The following is a 21,172-nucleotide window of genomic DNA, read 5'->3' as shown; positions in this document are numbered from 1 at the left end:
TGTGACACTAGTAATATTCAATACTATTTAGGGCGGATAGGGTGGATAGTATGCACATTGGGATGCAGGGCTTGTTATATTGTGTAATGTTACCTCTGTGGAAATTCAACGAGATACACGGAGATATGCGATCTTTGACTTTTATCCTGTTGAATATATCCTGTAGCCAATGTCATAAATGCATAATTTTCAGTGTTTGTATTTCCCCTGTGCGTTTCTAAATTACTGCATTTATTTAGTTAAAGTGAGACGAGTAAAGAGCATCTGTTGCATAAGTCTGTCTCATCTAAGCAACAGAAAACGTATTTTACTATGGGTAAAAAAAACGTAGGCTACCTATATTAAACTGTTTGTGCTACAGTTAAAAATGTAAATTAATCGCAGCCCTTGTTTTTATCTAAAAAGATAACTGATGGAAAGAAATCGTAAATTAGCTATGTGATCATATTGATGGAGCAGTTGATGTAGGTAAGAGAAAATATATGCTCAGAATTGAGAAATATGGAAATAAATTCATCACAGGGCGAACGTGTGAATGTTCACAAGGCATTTTATGCAGACAACTCTAATCGTAGTTGTATATTTACAGGCATATTGTCATTGTATATGCGTATGCACCATAAGTTCGTTAATTTATTCAAACTCATGTGATTGTAACTATATATCTCAATTGTTTTTAAGTGATATAACAGATTCTATAAACAACTATAAGAGATCATTTTCAGCTCTCCCCTGCACTCTGCACCGGCATAAAGCGAAACCGGAAGTGTATGCGTACACTCACTGATTGAAAATCCAAAATGGCGGCCATAGAATAGAGGTTATGCACGTGACGTCACCGTCGACCGTTACTACTGCGGTCACGCCCACTGAGTGGCAAAAGACTGAAGAGGCTCACACAACAGACCCGAAGCTCAGCGCCTCGTCACGTCTTAAAATTCGAACGCATTGTTTTCTATGAGTGTAAGCACACCGGCGCCGACATTCGGCGCCTGTCCGCGGCGCCCAGCTAGACTCAGAAAAAATAAAAAATAAAACAATGCGTTCGAATTTGAAAGACGTGTCGCGGTGCTGAGCTTCGCGTCCGGTGTGCGAGCCCCTTGAGCGGCAGCATTGGTTTTCAGCGTGAATGTCGCGAAAAACACACAAAACACATCCAAAACGGGAAAGAGCTTTGTGATTGACTGTACAAATAGCTTTGACACAAACCCATTTAACAACTGCAGAAAGCAACAGGGAAAAAAGCAAATGGATCGCAATTCACAGAAACAGCTCGACTCCTGGCAGAGAAACATGGATTTGCAGTTATCATTTTGTGTCAAATTTTTGGTTTTTGAGGTAAAATCATACCGTATATATTGTATTGTTATATATTATGTTGACAACTCATCAATTAAATATTTTCCATCTTATATTCTGCATAATTGGGCGTTTTTCAATAAACAACACTGACAAAAACTATACTATAAAACTATATATGTTTTAGGGCTGGACAATATGACAATATATCATTGATATAAGTGATTACGTGGATTTAAACCACCTAGATTGTAGTTATATAAAATATTCACAGGCAGATTTGCTTTATGTGTCTCCCAGGCGTTGAAATCAGGCAAATATAAATGTCAGGAAACACGACTCCAGGCTGCATGTCAATATCCATGGATTAGGTGTATTTGACAAGTTAACATATTCAATTCCAACCTTTAGTGTAATTCGTTAGTTTTACTCGTGTTTTCGCAGTTTCCCCTGTTAAATTAAGTCACGCAGCAGGTTCTTTTGCCACTCAGTCCAGCTGAGGGAGCGCGCTTTCGGCGGGAAAGTGACGTCGATGCATACACTCTATAACACAAGACGGGTCATTCATATTATTATTTTGAATGGGAGAAAGTGCAACGTGCAATATGGCGGAATAAGTCCCGCCTTCTAAATGAGAGACAATCGCTGATTGGTAAAGTCATCACGTCACTGCAGCGGCCGTTAGAAGCTCTGGTTTCTATAGAAACAGTCAGATGCTCGCCTCCGAAATGAGGCATAAGAAACGCGCATTTAGGACTACGCATGCGCATTAGCTTGATCCAGCCTGAAAAATACTGTTTTTGGTCATGATTCGAGCATTTAGAAACAAAATGTATTATTAGACAGTTGTTGTCAGATTTCATTGGTGATTTCAAATATGAAATTGAATTGAAAGCTTGGCAAACAGCTTTAGAGAATTTGATGTTTCCTCATTCAAAGAGATAGAAGCTGCACTTGGATGCCCGAGAGGCGTTTCAAAGATGGCCGCAGAGTGAAATGACTTGTCTTAAAGGGACTTTGATTCGATCACAGGAAGGAAATGGAAGAGTAGTAACAGACATTTCTCTATAAAAGACATGGATTGACAAAATTACAGGAACTCCATGAAAACAACTGTACTAGTCTTTCATATTCAGTTTTGACAAACATGGAAGCAAATTGAGAGATGATTGACCTCTTTATTGAGGACACAATAGACCAGGAAGATGAAGGTTCCCTGCTGGGAGTTCAAGATCAGGAAGAGGATCTCCAGCACCTTACTGTCATTAGTGAAGAAACCCAGAATCCAGGAGCAACCAAGAACCACAAACTGAGCCAGTGTTTTAAATACCATAATCCTGCAGAGCAACAGAGAGAGTTAATGTGTCACTATTGACTACATATGTTTTTCTATGGAGTGATCAAATCATAATGTTTACTTGGTTTGTTTCATCTGTGAAACTTCAGCGTTCAGATTTTTGAGAGTTGAGTTCAGACTGATAATGATGCAGGTGAAGAAAATCATGTTTAACTGAAAAGTAGAAAATGAATAATTAATCACCTTGTTTTCCCTTTAATATAAATTAAAATCATGAGAAATAAGAAATGTGCTTACTGCTAGTATGACACAAACAGGACCCAGAAAACTCCAGATAAAACCTTTATCCATTTTAATCCAGCAGCTGTTTAGTGGAAAACACAAGATCTAAATGAATTTGTCAAAAATACTATTTCAGGTGTTGACTTATCTCTTTAATTATGTTTGTATTTATAGTGTATGTAAAGCTGTGCTTTTATCAGATGGCAGAAATGTCACTAAAGCTCTGAGCCACTTTATTTCCTTCTAATCAAATTAATTTTAAACAGCAACTCACTGTTCGCTGCCGTAGCCTTCAGGAAGCAGCCCGACAGACACGGCCACCACAACCAGAGCAACTGTATATCCAATCACACAGAGGAATCCACTGCTAAGCACCTCCCTCTTTTTGGAGCTGATCTGTGATAGGTTCTTCACACAGATGAAGAGCAGCACAGCTTCAATGAACATCCACACAAAGCCGGAGAGAAAGAGGAAGTGCAGCACACCTGATATCACGGCACACAACACCTGGAGACCAAGAGAGACGGTTATGATGATTCTCAGTAGCCACTTTTCCACAGTCGGGCCATTATGAGCCAGGGCTAACAAAGTGCCGGACGGGGCCAATAGCTTTGGACCTCAAGCACCGAAGCCAAAATCAAGTTGCGTTTCCTCTGTCTGGCCAGTAGCCCCGCAGCCCTACCCTAAAACCTGTCCTTAACAGGTTTTCTATGTGACGACATCACAAAACCTCACCGTTTCATTAGATTACTGAAAACTAGCTAGATCGCAAAATGAGCGTGACAGAAGTGAATTTTTGGACGGAAGTGAACTTACAACTCCAGCATCGATATTTGACCAGTGTATTACAATAAAAAATGTTACAGTGACAGTAATTTATAAATTAATTTGTGTCAGTAGCCGAAAACAACTCTCCATTCTCCATTAAGTCGTCACATTTCCTTGTAAAGAGAGAGCATTTCTATTATTTTTCCACAAAATTATGTGATCTGAGGAGGTTTCAGAGATCTCTACCATGTCATTATACTATTATCCTTCTAGTCAGAGCAACAGAGAGAGCTCACGAGAAGAAAACAGAGTTTTTTGAGTTAACCGGAGTGCATGTTTTTTATGACATTTGCGGATACATTAGTCCAGTATCAACAAAGGCACAGGGAAGAGACAGATAAAATATTAAACCTAATAAATACATGATTATAATCATATATGATTTGTCTAGGTTCCTTATGCAGTCTCTGGAAATTTCCATAATCATATGTGTAGCATCACATATGAAGTGTTTGGTTCCAAAACGCTTTAAATCCATTTTGATCAATTTGAGTAAAAATGTGTTTTCTTCACCAAGAAAGTGGCAAGATGAAAACCACCATTTTCTGTTTCAAAATTTCACATAGCATCTTTCGGTTATAAAAACATTAAAAATTCAAATCTAGATTTTGATTTTTAAAAGGTTTATGATAAAAACAGATTTTCTTCCCCCCAAAATGCAATAAATCCATGACACTTTTTTTTTTTTTTTCAAAATACAATTAATCCATCAGTATAAAAGTTATTTTTCATATTGAAAATACACAAAGTAAGTTGATTCACTTACATGACAGCCTCTGAACTTTGCCAATACTTATCTTATATATAGGCATTTGACTAAAAATACATTCAACGAGTCATCTTGTTAATGTTATAAATTCATTATGTCTCCATTTGTTATTACCGATTAAAGAGTATCTGGCACCACCACACAATTAAAATTAGCACATTTGCCGAGTACATTGCTATTAAAAACGGCTTTTAAAAACTGTTCATGATCCAGTTTTGGGGACCGTGACAGAAGTTTGATGCTGTCGTGGAACAAGCAACAGCCGGCATTTTTCCTCCTCCCGACTCGAGTGCCTCATCTTCTTAATCTCCTCACGTAAATGATTAAATTATTAATCATTTACGTGAAAATTACGTCAAAATTATTCATTTTTCTGTTTTTGTTGATCACAAAGTACAAAGTAGATAAGGAAAACTAGGATGAAGGGTGTATTCAGAGCGCCGCCATTACTGTTTACAGTGCGTGAAATTGTGCGCTGTGATTGGTTGAGCGGATATATCACATTCTGCAGAGAAGGGAGACTGGCGTTTGTCGCATTTTGGAAAGAAAGGGAGAAAACATGACAGAACAAAAAAATGACGGAAATCGTAAAAAAAAAAGCCCGGCAAGGTCTAACAGTGTGGCTGATATAACATGGGAAATGAGCAGCAGGTTGACCCTCTCCTGACTCAGGAAAACTCTGCCTTTGTTCATGACCACTCCTAAAGCCCCAGCTGGCCTGCTTTGGACCAAGGTATTCGACGACCAAAAACCCCTGCATGTTGGCCCAGAGGAAGCCCCGATGAGGCCCGATCAAGCCCCAGACATCACAGTGGAAACGCGACTGGCCCTGGCATGCACTAGCACGCTTGCTTTTGGCCCGACAGTGGAAGCACCCTCAGTGAGGCTGTGCTGAGCTGAAGGGCTCCTTCATCATTCTCACCTGATGATGGCGTATGAGGTTCAGGAACTGTTGTGTGAGCAGGAACAAAAGGTGAGCCAGCAGAAGACTGATACAGATGTTGATTCGAGCCACATTATTCACTCCAGGACTCCACTGACAAAGGCCAAAGGTCAACAGGGACAAACTGAAGAACACCAGCCCCACGATCACACACACCAAATTCAACAGATCCAGCAGTGAGTCGTTCTGAGAAAACATGTCAGAGTACATGAGTGCCAAATCTGTGCTGTTCTTTAATGGTCACTATAAATGTTCTCGTACCTCTGGTGGTCTGCTGGTTTGCATGATGAGAGCGAATGTCGACAGATGAACACAGGAACACACAGTGTAGCTGCTGTTGGTCTTTAAAACAGAACAGCCATCTACAATCCACTCGCTGATATTCCAGTACACACAGGACAGAGAACCGCTGGGGTCGAACTCCTGCAGAAAGAAGAAAGAACATGCAGAAAATATTACAAGACTGAATATTAGATGTTTTCAGATGTTCATCAGTTCTCAGGTTGGACAGAAACACATTTCAGTCTCTCACTCTGATGTGTTTGAGGGTGAAGTTGACTGGTTTGGTGAGTTTAGTGTTGGTGGTTTTGGGAAGAGTAGCTGAGATCACAGTGGACATCATGGTTTTAATCGTGTCATTTGATGTGTTGAAGAAGTCGGGCTTCAGTAGATTCTCCATTGTGTTGTAGCTCATGAAAGCCACAGCAGCTGATCCTGTGTGACAGAAACAGACGCTTACATGCAATACAATAATAAAACAACAACAATACATAAATAAAAAAAATGTGGTTCAGTGACAATGATATGACATTTCTTTCTATGATTTTTTTAATTCAAAAGAAACATTTCACATACCTTCATTGTTGTTCTTGGCAATCCCAATGAGATCAATGTCCACAGAAGAATTTGTCGTGTCAAGTCGAGGGATTTTATTTAATGCGACATTTGGTCCAACCATGAAGACTCGTCCCTCTGATTAAAAACAAGCAGTTGTGTGCTATATTAATTTATTTACATTATTTTTTTTTTTTTTTTTTTTTTTTTTATGAAAGTACAATTAAATCATTCAGTTTGCGCAAAAGACAATGTGGAAAAAATAACAGCGTTTCGACGACATGGCGACAAACACACTCTACAAACGCAACTCTTGCTCTTCTCCGTGGCAGCGCAACAAGACCACGCCCCCTTTTTTGTGTATTCCTGTGGGCGGAGGTTAGTCAAAAAACTGCTTTAGTGACGTCATTAAAGAAGGAAGTAGAGGGATGTAGTCCAAACTGGCCGTTCGATGTAGGCGACTTCTGTTAAATAAAATATCTCGCTTGGCATTGAACTTTGAGCTTTAAAATTTTACAGATTTTATTTATACTCTAACAACAACATTACACACTAACTAAAGTTTGAAACATGGGACCACGAAGAACAGGACCTTTAACACCCAGTAAGATGGACTCATATGTACGCTTTGGGGTGTTAATTTAACACTGGGGATTTTGCTGTGGATGATTAAACAACTCCACAAACAGTATTACCAGCTTCACTTATTACTAATCAGATCACTTTATTTCTTTCATTCATCAACAGAAGTTTTTGAAAATTAAAAATGAACATTAACAAGATATTGATGTTTTATTGAAAATGTTCAGTTCAGACACTGATGAGCAGAATCACTGAAGGACAGAGAAACAAGACCAGAAAAAAGAGAAGAGACGAGCAGAAACACATACATAAACTACAACTGACTGAGCCACAATGAATACAGACCTGCCAACATGTAGGCTACGCATTTTGCACTGGTACGATTTGTCACTCTATACTACACAAAAACCTGTCCTCTGTGCACGCATAGTAATCAAATCAAGCAAAAGACAGAGCTCGACCAATCATAGCGCTGGGTTCATTTTCCCAAATAGCAAGCAGGGATGATTGACAAATGCGTACGGCCTATCAATAAAAAGAGACTGCAAATCAAAATCCCGCTTGATCCCTCCTTCCACTCCCGCCGTCTGACAGTGACTGAATTCTCAAGCGAGGACAGTACAGTAGTCACGGTACTTACTCCTTAAGGTAAACGGGTATAAAATGCTTAAGTAATGTTGAACAACAAATCTAAATAAAATTGAAATCGCTATATGGCTTAGTGATTATGAAAATGTTGTGATGTGTGACTGACTGACAACAAGCGCGAGTCTGGAGAAACAGGCGTTTATTAATTTATTCTATAGAAACGTATAGCCTACATGTGTCGCGTTATTGTGTTAATACTAACTAAAGTACCTAATTATGTACCTACTATTTTGTATGAAAACTAGCACATTAGTTACTTATGCATTTAAAAGTACCGTTGTCTCAGTGTCTCTCTCTCATAAACACAAAGGCGCGCGAGCACAGAGAGAGGGAAGATCATTGTAAAATGAAAATTGCCGTGCTTGGTTTAAAATTTGTTCTTGCTTGTGTTATTTTTTTTGTCACATGATTAAAGGTGCCCTAGAGCTTTTTTAAAAGATGTAATATAAGTCTAAGGTGTCCCCTGAATGTGTCTGTGAAGTTTCAGCTCAAAATACCCCATAGAGTTTTTTTAATTAATTTTTTTAACTGCCTATTTTGGGGCATAATTAGAAATGAGCCGATTCAGGGTGTGTGGCCCTTTAAATCTCGTGCTCCACGCCCACGGAGCTCACGCTTGCCTTAAACAACATAAAAAAAGTTCAAACAGCTAATATAACCCTCAAAATGGATCTTTACAAAGTGTTTGTCATGCAGCATGTCTAATCGCGTAAGTACAGTGTTTATTATGATGTTTACATTCAGAGGTGGGTAATCCAGGGGTCAGAGAGTAAAAGTCCTGCCATATTTTTATTCCACCCACTGAAGCATTAATGAGATAAATAAGTGATTAATTGAGTGATGATTGAGCATTATCGAAGACACCTGATGATAACAAGCAGAATCACTGAAGGAGAAAATCACAATTTTTAAGTTACCATCATCAAGGTCAGGGTTTGCTTTAGTTGGGCTCTTGACCCTTGACTTTTTAATGTTAGATTTAGTTTTGGCTGTTGTAACTGTTAGAACAGCCAGACAAGCAAAGTTAAAAGATGATCGTGTTGATTATGTTTTTATATAATCATTATTTGTCCTGAATCACTGAACTCATTTAGAGCCCAATCTCTGAGTTAGATTTACATTATTGATTACAGCAGCACTGTGATTCTACAGCAGAAGATCAGCTTTTACATTACTGATTTTTTTTTTTTTTTTTTTTTTTTTAAGTTGTCCTTACCACAAAAAAAAAAGTTCTTTTAGGCACACACAGACAACAAGAATCAGCATATGAATCTCAACAACGGTGACAAGCAACAAATTCTGATCAACAGATCAACTCTGAACATTAGAAAACAAGCTACTAAAAAGTCACAGAAAAACAGCAAAATTTTAATAGTGAGAATAAAGAAAATTACTAAGACAATTCAGCTCATAATTTATTCATGCAGCAATGCATGATGGGAGGCATGGATGAATTTTGATTGGTGGCACCCAGAATGCATTGCAACATGCTTTATTATTCTCACCACTGTTGAGATTCACAGGATGATTCTTGATGTTTGTGTGTTTAAATGAGTTTTGTTTTTGTTTTTAAATCAGAACTTTAAAAAAAAATGTATTGATAAAGCTGATCTTCTTCTGTAGACTCAAAGTGCTTCTGTAATCAATAATGTTAATCTAACTCAGAGATTGGGCTTTAAATGAGTTCAGAGATTCAGATCAATTAATGATTATGTGAAAACATAACCAACACCTAATCACCTTTTAACTTTGCTTGTCTGGTTGGTTTTAATGCAGTTAAAACTGCCCAAACAAAACCTAATATTAAAAAGTCAAGGGTCAAGAGCTCAACTAAAACAAACCCTGACCTTGATGATGGTAACTTAAAAATTGTGATTTTCTCCTTTGGTGATTCTGCTTGTTATCATCAGGTGTCTTCAATAATGCTCAATCTTCACTCAATTAATCACTTATTTATCTCATTAATGCTTCAGTGGGTGGAATAAAAATATGGCAGGACTTTTACTCTCTGACCCCTGGATTACCCACCTCTGTTTACATTTGATTCTGAATGAGTTTGAGGCTATGCTCCGTGGCAAACGGCTAATGCTACACTGTTGGAGAGATTTATAAAGAATGAAGTTGTGTTTATGCATTATACAGACTGCAAGTGTTTAAAAATGAAAATAGCGACGGCTCTCTTGTCTCCGTGAATACAGTAACAAAATGGTAACTTTAACCACATTTAACAGTACATTAGCAACATGCTAACAAAACATTTAGAAAGACAATTTACAAATATCACTAAAAATATCATGTTATCATGAATCATGTCAGTTATTATTGCTCCATCTGCCATTTTTTCTATTGTCCTTTCTTGCTTACCTAGTCTGCTGATTCAGCTGTGCACATCCAGACATTCTGCCCTTGTCTAATGCCTTTCATAATGTTGGGAACATGGGCTGGCATATGCAAATATTGGGGGCGTACACCCCCCGACTGTTACGTAACAGTCGGTGTAATGTTGAGATTCGCCTGTTCTTCGGTGGTCTTTTAAACAAATGAGATTATATAAGAAGGAGGAAACAATGTAGTTTAAGACTCACTGTATTTCTTTTCCATGTACTGAACTCTTGTTATTTAACTATGCCAAGGTAAATTCAATTTTTGAATCTAGGGCACCTTTAAGGAACGACTCAAAAACCCGAAAGACTCATGAAATTAACTAATCAATTCTCTTTCCGGCTCAGACTGCATTGGTTTATCGTATAGGACTAGCGGGCTGGCAATGGTGACGGACGCAAGAGCGCGTAAGTGTTTTGCTTAATATCTGTTCTGGGTCAGTTGCTTCATTTATTCTTTGCTGCTAGGAAGGATTTATTTCGTATCTGTGTTTGTCCTATTTTCTACCTTGACTATAATTGTATTTTAATTGTACTCGTTTAGAATAACAGGCACGTTTGTAGACTTTATTGATGTTATTGCCCGCACTTAAGCTTTAGTTAGTTTCGGTTTGCAGCCATTCACGGGTTTAGGCTTTTGCAGTGCTAATTTGCAAGGCGGGCCTGGCTGTTTTCAATCACGTGTTAATAAGCAGTATATTAATTGTGTGTGCGCGCTGTCGCGGAAGCGTCAGCTGGAGCGTTCAACCTCCTCGTGTGAAGACAGACTCGGGTAAAGACCTTCGACTCTACCTGTGCGACTCCACCGAGCAACGACACCGGTAGGCACTGAAGGTTCTTCCTTCCTTTCACACTTTTCCTTCTTCCTCAGCATATGCTTTCAACACATTCCTGTTGTCTCTCGGCAACGCTCCAATAACCCACGTAAAAGGCAGCACAATGCTTCTAACCTGCGCCCTGTTTACTCCTCTTCTAATACTAACACTCCTCTCTCTGTCTTTGTGGGTCTATGGAATTGTCAGTCAGCAGTTAACAAAGCTGACTTCATTCCAGCCTTTGCTACTAATTCTTCTCTTAATATCTTGGGCTTGACTGAGACCTGGATTCGTCCAGAGGACTCAGCAACCCCTGCTGCTCTCTCTAACAACTTCTTCACTTTCTCTCATACCCCTCTAACCCATGGTTATGTTTTTCGTGAACATCGGACCAAACTCAGGGCTGCATGCAGAGAGGAAATGGCACAAATCAAAAGACCAATCTGACCTAAGTAGCTATCAATCTCTGCTCTCATCCTTTTCTGCTGAAATTCATGCTGCTAAATCTTCCTATTTCCACAACAAAATCAACAGCACCTCAAACACACGCACACTTTTCAAAACATTCAACTCTCTCCTCTGTCCCCCTCCACCTCCACCCACCTCATCTCTAACTGCTGATAATTTTGCTAACTTTTTCAATGACAAAACATCTACCATCAGCAGTCAGTTCTCCGCTCCACACACACAGGAACTCAGACCAAACACACACACAGCCACACTCCTCCTCTCTTCTTTCTCCCCCCTCACTGAAACAGAAGTATCCAAACTTCTCCTCTCCAGTCATCCCACCACCTGCCCTCTAGATCCCATCCCCTCACACCTTCTACAATCCATCGCTCCTACACTTTTACCAGCACTTACACACATCATCAACACATCTCTCCACACTGGCATTTTCCCTAACACATTCAAGCAGGCTCGGGTAACCCCACTGCTTAAAAAACCCACATTAAACACGTCTCTTGTAGACAGCCACAGACCTGTTTCTCTCCTACCATTCATAACAAAAACACTTGAATGAGTTGTTTTCAACCAGGTGTCATCTTTCCTCTCACAGGGCAACCAATTGGACGTCAATCAATCTGGTTTCAAGAGTGGCCACTCGACTGAGACTGCACTGCTGTCAGTCACTGAATCCTTGCGGATTGCAAAGGCTGATTCCAAATCATCAGTTCTCATTCTGCTCGATCTATCTGCTGCCTTTGACATGGTGAATCATCAGATCCTTCTGTCCACCCTCTCATCACTGGGCATCACAGGTACTCCACTTCTCTGGTTTGAATCCTATCTCACAGGAAGGTCTTTCAGGGTTGCCTGGAGAGGGGAGGTATCCAAAGCTCATCAACTGACCACAGGGGTTCCTCAGGGTTCAGTTCTTGGACCCCTCCTCTTCTCCATTTACACTACATCACTTGGTCCCATCATTCAGGAACATGGTTTCTCCTACCATTGCTATGCTGATGACACACAACTCTTCCTTTCATTCCATCCAGACGATCCCACAGTAGCTGCTCGAATCTCAAGCTGTCTGGCGGACATCTCGGCATGGATGAAAGAACATCATCTACAGCTCAACCTGGCTAAGATTGAGCTTCTTGTCTTCCCTGCCAATCCGACTCTAAATCACGATTTCAGCATCCAGGTTGGCACATCCTCAATTACTCCATCAAATTTGGCCAGAAATCTTGGAGTAATCCTTGATGACCAACTGTCCTTCAAAGACCACATTGCAAAGACAGCCCGGTCATGCAGATTTGCACTATTCAACATCAGGAAAATCAGGCCCTTTCTAACAGAACATGCAACACAACTTCTCGTCCAGGCTCTGGTCATTTCTAGGCTTGATTACTGCAATGCTCTTCTGGCTGGACTGCCATCATGCACAATCAAACCTCTACAAATTATTCAGAATGCTGCAGCACGTCTCGTCTTTAACGAGCCCAAAAGAGCCCACGTCACGCCTCTCTTCATCTCTCTACACTGGCTACCACTTGCTGCTCGCATCAAATTCAAGGCGTTGACTCTTGCTTACAGATCTACCACAGGCTCAGCACCCTCCTACTTCCACTCACTCTTACAAGTCTACACTCCTACCAGAAGCCTACGGTCTTCAAAGGAGCGAAGGCTTGTGGTACCGTCACAGAGAGGCACGAAATCACTCTCCAGGACATTCTCATTCACTGTCCCTTGCTGGTGAAATGATCTTCCTGCCTTCATCCGGAATGCTGAATCCCTGGCAACATTCAAAAGACAGTTGAAAAATCATCTCTTTCGTGAGTACTTAACCTCATCTTAAAAAAAAAAAAAAAAAAATTCTTATCCCTATCCTTTCACTTCCTCTCTATTGTAGCTTATGATACTCTGAGCACTGCCTATAACTTTTATTGTGAGCACTTCTTGTCTATTTGCCTCGTCATGAACACTCGCTTGTAGTATTCCTCACTTGTAAGTCGCTTTGGACAAAAGTGTCTGCCAAATGAATAAATGTAAATGTATTGGTCTGTCACGTGATTAAGGAATGACTTAAACCCGAAGCCTTGTTAGACAAGAGGTGAGGTGAGCTTATCATAAACTGAAGACCCAGGTAAAGAATGAATTAATCATTTCTGTATCTTATAGCATTGTAGTTTTGTATTGTTTGTAGTGTGATCAACGTTTGCGTAAGTAGTAGATGTGTTGGGGAAGTAACATAACATTTTAATCACATTTTGCTGAAATGAACGAAATGACTCGAAAAAAATTTTGTTCGTTTTGCTGAACGAGACTCAAAAGTCCGAGTCGGTAAAATGATCAGAACTTCCCATCACTAGTGTCTATTCTTTGATTTCATGGGTATTTTGATTTTATATTTATTGATTATACCATGTTTGTGATTCAACAGTGTAAGGTCAAACAATGATTTAATCATCAGTTAATCAGTTCTTTATATGTTGAAATCATATAGTGCATAAAACATTTTGAGCTCCTGCATCACTTAGACACACACAGACATCAACAATCAGAATAAGAATCTCAACAATGGTGACATTTATAAGTTTTATGTCACAGTGCATGCTGGGTGCCAGCATAGTACAAAACTCCCAACATGCACTGCAGCATGAATAAATTATGCAGCTGAATGGTCTTTTTTATTGCCACCATTGATGGATTCGTGTGCTGATTTTTGGTATCTGTGTGTATCTATATGATGCTGTAGTTTTTTTTTTTTTTGCGTATGGTGTTTAAAAAATCCTTCGTTGTAACTGATTGTTGTTGGAACTCTTGCTGTTTCACAGTGGTGATAATGTAAAATTTTAGTCTGTTAATAATGTAATTCAAGAGATTAAACACAGTATGAATTCAGTGAAGACATTCAGATAGTCGAGAGACTATGTGATCGTTATATCTTTCTCAATACATAACTATCAATTCTCAATGATCACTTTTTTTCTTCACATTTGTTTCTGCCATAACAAATGTGGCTTGTACAAACTGTTAAGGCAAAGGTCAAGAGCTCAACTAAATCAAATGCTGATCTCCTTAATGGTGACATCAACATCTAAACTTCTGTTAATTCTCAATAAGATCTTCTGTAGAAATAAAGTCAATCTGGTCAGTAATAAGTGTAATAATGTGTAATGGCTGGAAGTTAGTTGTAGTTCTTGTGTTTCTGCTTCTTCGTCTCTTTTTTTCTGTTCTTGTTGTTCCTCTTCTCCTTAGTGAGTCTGCTTGTTAACAGCAGGTGTTCATCATGAATGCTCAATCATCACTTAAATATTAACTTAATTATTGCAACACAGCATCAATGTTAATTTTACTCTTTGTAGTGTGGACACTAGAGGAGGTTCCTGTGGAGTTGAAAGGGTTAAAGTTGTAAGAGTTCACAGCGAGTTTTAATTTAGTGCATGGTATCTTTACAGTAACATACTGTAGTTTACAGTAAATAACTGTACAATCAACAGTAAATCACTGGCAACTGTTTTTCCACTTACCCACAGCATCAAGAGTAAAACTGATATTGTCACTTGTGTCTGTCGGCTTCACCAATGTAGAGATGAGTTTCTCACTGGTTTTTAACATACTGTTTCCTTGGGAGGCGAGTATAGCTGGGCTGACTGATGATGATGATGATGATGACTCTAAAATCTTCTCTGAAGTGTTGAAGGCCATGGTCAAAATGTTTGTCACAGTCTAGTTTATTGATCAGATAAATAAAGTCACAGTAAATGTCAACAGAGCCAAGAAGTCAGCACTGTTTTGTCAATCAATTATCTACAGTATGTAACTGACAAATATTTGATTTTATCATTTTTCTCTTGAAGACTTACAGTCACAGAGAGCACTTGAGATGTTGAGATGTTCTCAATCTGCTCAAGTAGATTTTGGAAACAGTTCTGACTCTGAAATCACAATTGTGAAAGCAGTATTGTGAAAGCAGTATTTGTTGAGTTTGATCATGTTTTTCAAGATTAACAGGGAACCAAACATGTATTGTTACTGTACTGAAGAACACTGTGATGTTAGTACAGACACACAACACAAATCTATCAACAATAAACAGAAAAGCACATTCATATTTCACATAACAGATATGCACATTTAATTACACTACTCTTTGGACTAATTAGCTGTTTCTAATCCAAAGTTGCAAATTTAACTTGAGCAAAAAACAAACAAACAAACAAACAAAAAAAATAAATAAATAAAAAAAACATAAAATATCACACTCTTAGAAAGGATGTGTTAAAACTGACTCAAACTGTGTTAAATTCTTACACATCAATGGGTGAGTTTAGGGACAACACTTGTTGTGTTAATTCTGACACATTCACTGAGTCAATGATTTTAACACAGTAAATGTGTCAGGAAGGTTAACCAGAGGTGTAGTCAAGACCAGACCCTCCAAGACCGAGACCAAGACAATTCAAGAATGAAGTTAATGACTTCTCTCTAATAACTCAGTTACAGCAGCCAAACAAAATTTAATATTAAAAAGTCAAGGGACAAGGGCACAACTAAAGCAAACCCTGATGTCCATGATGGTGACTTAAAATTGTGGTTTTCTTCTTTGGTGATTCTACTTGTTAACATCAGGTGCTCGTCATTAATGTTCAATAGTCACACGATTAATGACTTATCTTGATTGAATGGACTTGTTTTGGTCTTGGAAGGTCTGGTTTCAACCACACCTCTGGTCTTGAATGGTCTTGGTTTTTGGAGGTCTGGTCTTCACCTCTGAAATGAACACAAAATTTCAGAAACACACAATTTCAGAAACTCAACTTACTGTGCATCCGTCCTGCAGTGTTAAATTTATACCTGCAATGACAGAAATCAGAATGAAGACAATCTGCAAATGAATATTCAGCAGGGTCAGACAAAACTTTGGAATATAATCTCAGTCCTTGTATCCATTTGTAGTGTTTTATTATTTTGAACTTAGTCAAGAATGAAAGTCAATGTCTCAATTTAAGGCCGTTATGATGTTGCCCCATTAGGATCAAAACTCATATTACCAGCACATAAAACTATCAGTAAGATATCACTATGTTAAACAATATTATTAGATTAGCAGCAGTCAGATTTTTAAAGAAAGCAATGATCAAAAGTAAAATGATGGATGTGACCATAAAGGTGGGAATGAAGAGAAGTTGCCTCTTTTTTCCCATATATGGACATAAAATCTAAATCTATCTTAGCTCAGTCTATTCAAAAAAATGTTTAAAAAACATAGCACACTTATTCCTTATATTTACCTAGAAACACACTCACACACGTTCAATTCTACAAATCCACAAACATTCAGCCAAAACACAATCCAACAGAGGAAATATCAGACTACATTACCAGCTGAGGTCGTCACTGGTGTGACTGTTGGAAAGGTTGCACTGATGTTAGTAACAGCTGAAAAAAATAAATAAATAAATAATGATGATGATGAATATCAATGAATTGACAAATGCAAATAAATAAAATGTAAATATATTTACCAATTAAATATATTTGCCAATTTGCCTGACCAAGCCTTAAAAATAAAAATTGCCAAGTCATATATAAGGATGTGTTAATTAATAACACATTTTTTTTGTGTTATGGCTATTTTAACACATTTTTGTCTCAATTTAATTTGATCATGTGTAGAGAGAGAGAGAGAGAGAGAGAGAGAGAGAGAGAGAGAGAGAGAGAGAGAGACAACACTGTGTCCAACACAACATGTGTTAACTATCATCCAATCACATTGCTGCTACGTCACTCCACAAGCCGTTAAGCAAGTTTGTGCCTCTTTCTTCATCGGTGGATGACTTGTGTTCATTTTGACACATTCATTGTGTTAATGATTTTAACACAGTAAATGTGTCAGGAAGGTGATCTGCTGTTAACAAGCAGAATCAAAGGAGAAACTGACAATTTTAAGTTACCATCATGGAGATGAGTTTTTGCTTTAGTTGAGCTCTTGACCCTTGACTTTTTAATATTAGATTTTGTTTGGCTGCTGTAACTGTTATAACAGACAGACAAGTAAAAATAATCATGTGGTGTTTGTTACGTTTTCACATAATCATTATTTGACCTGAACTCATTTAGAGCATGATCTCTGAGTTAGATTTACTGATTTATTATTGATTATAGATTATTGTAGTGATGGTCGATTTTGAAACGTTGTTTCAAATCAGTGATTCGGAGCGTGTATCAAACTGCCAAAGTCACGTGATTCCAGTTAACGAGGCTTCATTACGTCATCACTGTATCGAAACGTTTGAAAACATTTCTACATTTCAATGGTTCACCGGTAGAGGGCGATGATAAAGTGGACCCATGAATCATGCAGATTCCCTACTGAACAAGTGTCAGTGGGCTTTACCCTATGGTTTTACCTGATCTCTGATAATTTTTATACATTTGTAGATGTTTTAATTAGACATTAGAATAATTAAAATGAATAATGGTAGTTATTAATCTCTTATTTGCCTGTTTGGCTTGAACCATGGAACAGAGAAACAAGCCTTGATAATTGATAAAAGAACACATATTTTACAGACAATCTATATTTAATCTTATTAGATGATTAGTTAATTGAATTTGATATTACTTTCAATATAACTTTTGCAATACATTTGTAAAGGGGTAATTTTTAATGCATGTTTGGCCTGAGTTTTGTTGCATTTGCACGGTTCTGACCACTAGGGGTCACCGTGGAAACAGGTGTCAGAGTGTTTTGAAGCCTCTACACATTACTACACATTTGCTTCAACTGTTTCAGTGTTTCACAAAGCCTCGATCTGCCAATCACTAGATTATAGCAAAAGATCAGCTTTTTCTATATAATTCAAAGATATTTCTTAAAAAGCTGTTCTGATCAAAAAAATAAAAAAATAATAATAATACTTTTTTGTAGGCACACACAGACATCAAGAATCAGCCTGTGAATCTCAACAACGGTGACAAGCAACATATTCTGATCAACAGATCACATTAGAAAACAAGCTACTAAAAAGGCACATAAAAACAGAAGAAAAAAAAAATAGTGAGAATAAAGGAGTAATTTCTGCAAAAAAAGCACTGCAATGATGGGAGCCATTGATGAATTTTGATTGGTGGCTCCCAGAATGCACTGCAACATGTTTATTATTCTCACCGCTGTTGAGATTCACAGGCTGATTCTTGATGTCTGTGTCTTGAAATGAAAGATTTTTATTTAAAATCAGATCAACTTTTGTGAAATCCTTCAGATTATATTGATAAAGCTGATCTTGTGCTGTAGAATCACAGTGCTGCTGTAATCAATAATGTAAATCTAACTCAGAGATTGGGCTCTAAATGAGTTCACTGACTCAGATCAAATAATGATTATGTGAAATAACCAACACCACATGATCATCTCTTCGCTTTGCTTGACTAGCTGTTACAACAGCCAAAACAAAATCTAAAATTGTAAGGTCAAGGGTCAAGAGCCCAACTAAAGCAAACACTCATCTCCACGATGGTGGCTTAAAAATTGTGATTTTCTCCTTTGATTCTGCTTGTTAACAGCAGATCACCTTCCTGACACATTTACTGTGTTAAAATCATTGACTCAGTGAATGTGTCAGAATTAACACAAGCGTCATCCCTAAACTCACACACTGATGTGTAAGAATTTAACACATTTTGAGTCAGTTTTAACACATCCTTTCTAAGAGTGTGTATTGCATTCATTTTAACTGGTCAAAAATAGCACATCTATGACACAAATTGTGTGATTTATGACACATTAGTGTGTTAAATATTTTAACACTGCCTGAGTTAAGAACAATAACACACTGGTTGAGTTAAAAAAAAAAGTAACACAAAATGTGTTTTCCTTAACTAGACACATGGATGTGTTAAGATATAACACAGGTTGTGTTGTTTTTAACACATCTGTTTTAAGAGTGTGCCCTCCATCTGCTACCTATCCCACTGAAAATGAACTGGGATCTCGTGGTTGTACTGTAGCCTACCAAGTAAAATGCACCCCCTGACCAAGGGCACAATGTATATTAATAAAAAATAAAGTAATAACGAATAAGTAAATACAGACAAGCTGGACAATGTGCCAAATCAGCCAAGCCAAGCCACCGGGATTTCACTTTTCCCAGCTGCTCGCGATGGCCAGTCCGGACTACCTTATATTTAGCACAGTTATTATATTAATAATAAAAATGATAGCACTTCAGGTGAAAAAGGTCATCTGTGTTCAGTCTTTTAAACTACCCCTCAACATGCATGCAGTGTAAATAAAACAGTTACATCAATGAAATGATAGTAGTCCGCAGCCACACCCCCGTGCTAATGGTACAGTCACGGCGCAAATTACAAGACAGAAAATGGAAAAATAGACAATCTGTTAGATTTCATTTATTCAAATGATTGTTTCTAAAGTCATAATTTAGCAAAAGTAAAATTGAAAAAAAAGGGGAGAAAATGGCAAATATCCATTGACGATGTAACCGAAAAAGAGTAACAAGAAAAATTAATATCTGGTTTCAATTTTTCATTTTTGCATTTGCATTGTATGGTCTGAAAATTTAATTGTGAAGCGTTACACGGACCGTTTTCCTCCAGTTTGAATATGATTTTTTCGAAGTGAACTAATTCGTTTTTTTTGCAGTCAAGCTTCATGTCGAACCAATTTCTTTTCACTTCTGGGTCTGTTCGATTAACAGATGAAACTCCATTAACAGCATCTGTAATATGCTTCCTTTTTTTTAGGACCTGATACGCCACTATGTACGCTTGAAAATAAAATGTGGCGTTTTGAATTAACTTCTGATAATAAAACTTCAATTTCTGCATCTGAGAATTTTTTCTTTTTCATTCACTTTTGAGAAGACATGTTGAAATCCTTTGTTTGGTGTCATAATATGATGCCCATATATATATATATAGTTGTCAGTCGAATTTAATGAGCGTGCACGTGTGTCCCATTTACTACTGATTGGAATTCATTAACACACACACACATTTCACTATCACATCTGACATTTACGAAGTATTTGTGAATCAGGAGAAGAATTTTCGGGAAGGTCTCTTTACGCGCAAATCACTCACATATTTACTCATATATTTACGAATGTTTCATGAATGCGACCCATTATGTGTAGTTTTAAAATTAATGCAACCTGTGTATTTGTTCACAGCATCAACACAATCTGTGCAGCCAAGAACACCTGTAATGTGTTAATATTACACAACTTTGTGTTCATTTCAGAGGTGAAGATCAGACCTCCAAAACCAAAACAAGACCATTCAACACCAGAACTTATATTGATAAAGCTGATCTTCTGCTGTAGAATCACAGTGCTGCTGTAATCAATAATGTAAATCTAACTCAGAGATTGGGCTCTAAATGAGTTCAGTGATTCAGGTCAAATAATGATTATGTGAAAACATAACCAACACCACCTGATTATTTTTTCTCTTTGTTTGTCTGGCTGTTAAAACGCAGTTACAACAGCCCAAACAAAATTTTATTTTAATAAGTTAAGGGTCAAGTGCTCAACTAAAGCAAACACTGATCTCCATGATGGTAACTTTTATGTTTATGTTTAACACGATGGTAAAAATTGTGATTTTCTTTGGTGATTCTGCTTGTTATCATCAGATCACCTTCCTGACACATTTACTGTGTTAAAATCATCACACAAAGAATGTGTCAAAATTAACACAATGAGTGTTGTCCCTAAACTCACACACTGATGTGTAAGAATTTAGCCAATTTGAGTTGTTTTTTAACAAATGCTTTTTGACACGTTCTTAATGTCTGCGTTTGACACAGTGAATGAATCAAAATTAACACAAGTGTTGTCCCAAAACACAAGCATAGACGTGTAAGACTTTTTTTTTTTTTCCTTTTTCTTTTTTGACAAAGAGATCATTGCAAATTTGATCTTCATGTTCAGAAGTAGCACAGGTGTTTTATTTGTTGTTGTTTTCCTCTTTTCTTCAATGATTCTTTCTGTTAACAGCAGGTGTTCATCACTACTGCTTGAT

At 37.7% G+C, this 21,172-nt stretch overlaps 1 protein-coding gene across 1 annotated transcript in view; it reads right to left on the bottom strand.

The window, feature by feature from the left end:
* Positions 1-21,172, bottom strand: part of LOC125271699 (adhesion G protein-coupled receptor E3-like) — a 38,738-nt gene that overhangs the window by 1,684 nt on the left and 15,882 nt on the right. Inside the window, exons 5-16 of the mRNA XM_048195864.1 lie at positions 16,508-16,564; positions 15,948-15,979; positions 14,989-15,060; positions 14,653-14,851; positions 6,274-6,390; positions 5,951-6,132; positions 5,680-5,841; positions 5,398-5,604; positions 3,153-3,385; positions 2,894-2,960; positions 2,718-2,809; positions 2,474-2,636 (exon numbers count right to left, since the gene is read on the bottom strand). Coding sequence (XP_048051821.1) covers positions 2,474-2,636; positions 2,718-2,809; positions 2,894-2,960; positions 3,153-3,385; positions 5,398-5,604; positions 5,680-5,841; positions 5,951-6,132; positions 6,274-6,390; positions 14,653-14,851; positions 14,989-15,060; positions 15,948-15,979; positions 16,508-16,564 — 1,583 coding nt within the window. The remainder of the gene's footprint in view (positions 1-2,473; positions 2,637-2,717; positions 2,810-2,893; positions 2,961-3,152; positions 3,386-5,397; positions 5,605-5,679; positions 5,842-5,950; positions 6,133-6,273; positions 6,391-14,652; positions 14,852-14,988; positions 15,061-15,947; positions 15,980-16,507; positions 16,565-21,172) is intronic.

The sequence above is a fragment of the Megalobrama amblycephala genome, linkage group LG7, assembly GCF_018812025.1.
Source record: "Megalobrama amblycephala isolate DHTTF-2021 linkage group LG7, ASM1881202v1, whole genome shotgun sequence".
NCBI classification, from domain to species: domain Eukaryota; kingdom Metazoa; phylum Chordata; class Actinopteri; order Cypriniformes; family Xenocyprididae; genus Megalobrama; species Megalobrama amblycephala.
This window is presented reverse-complemented; position numbering and strand designations above follow the sequence as displayed.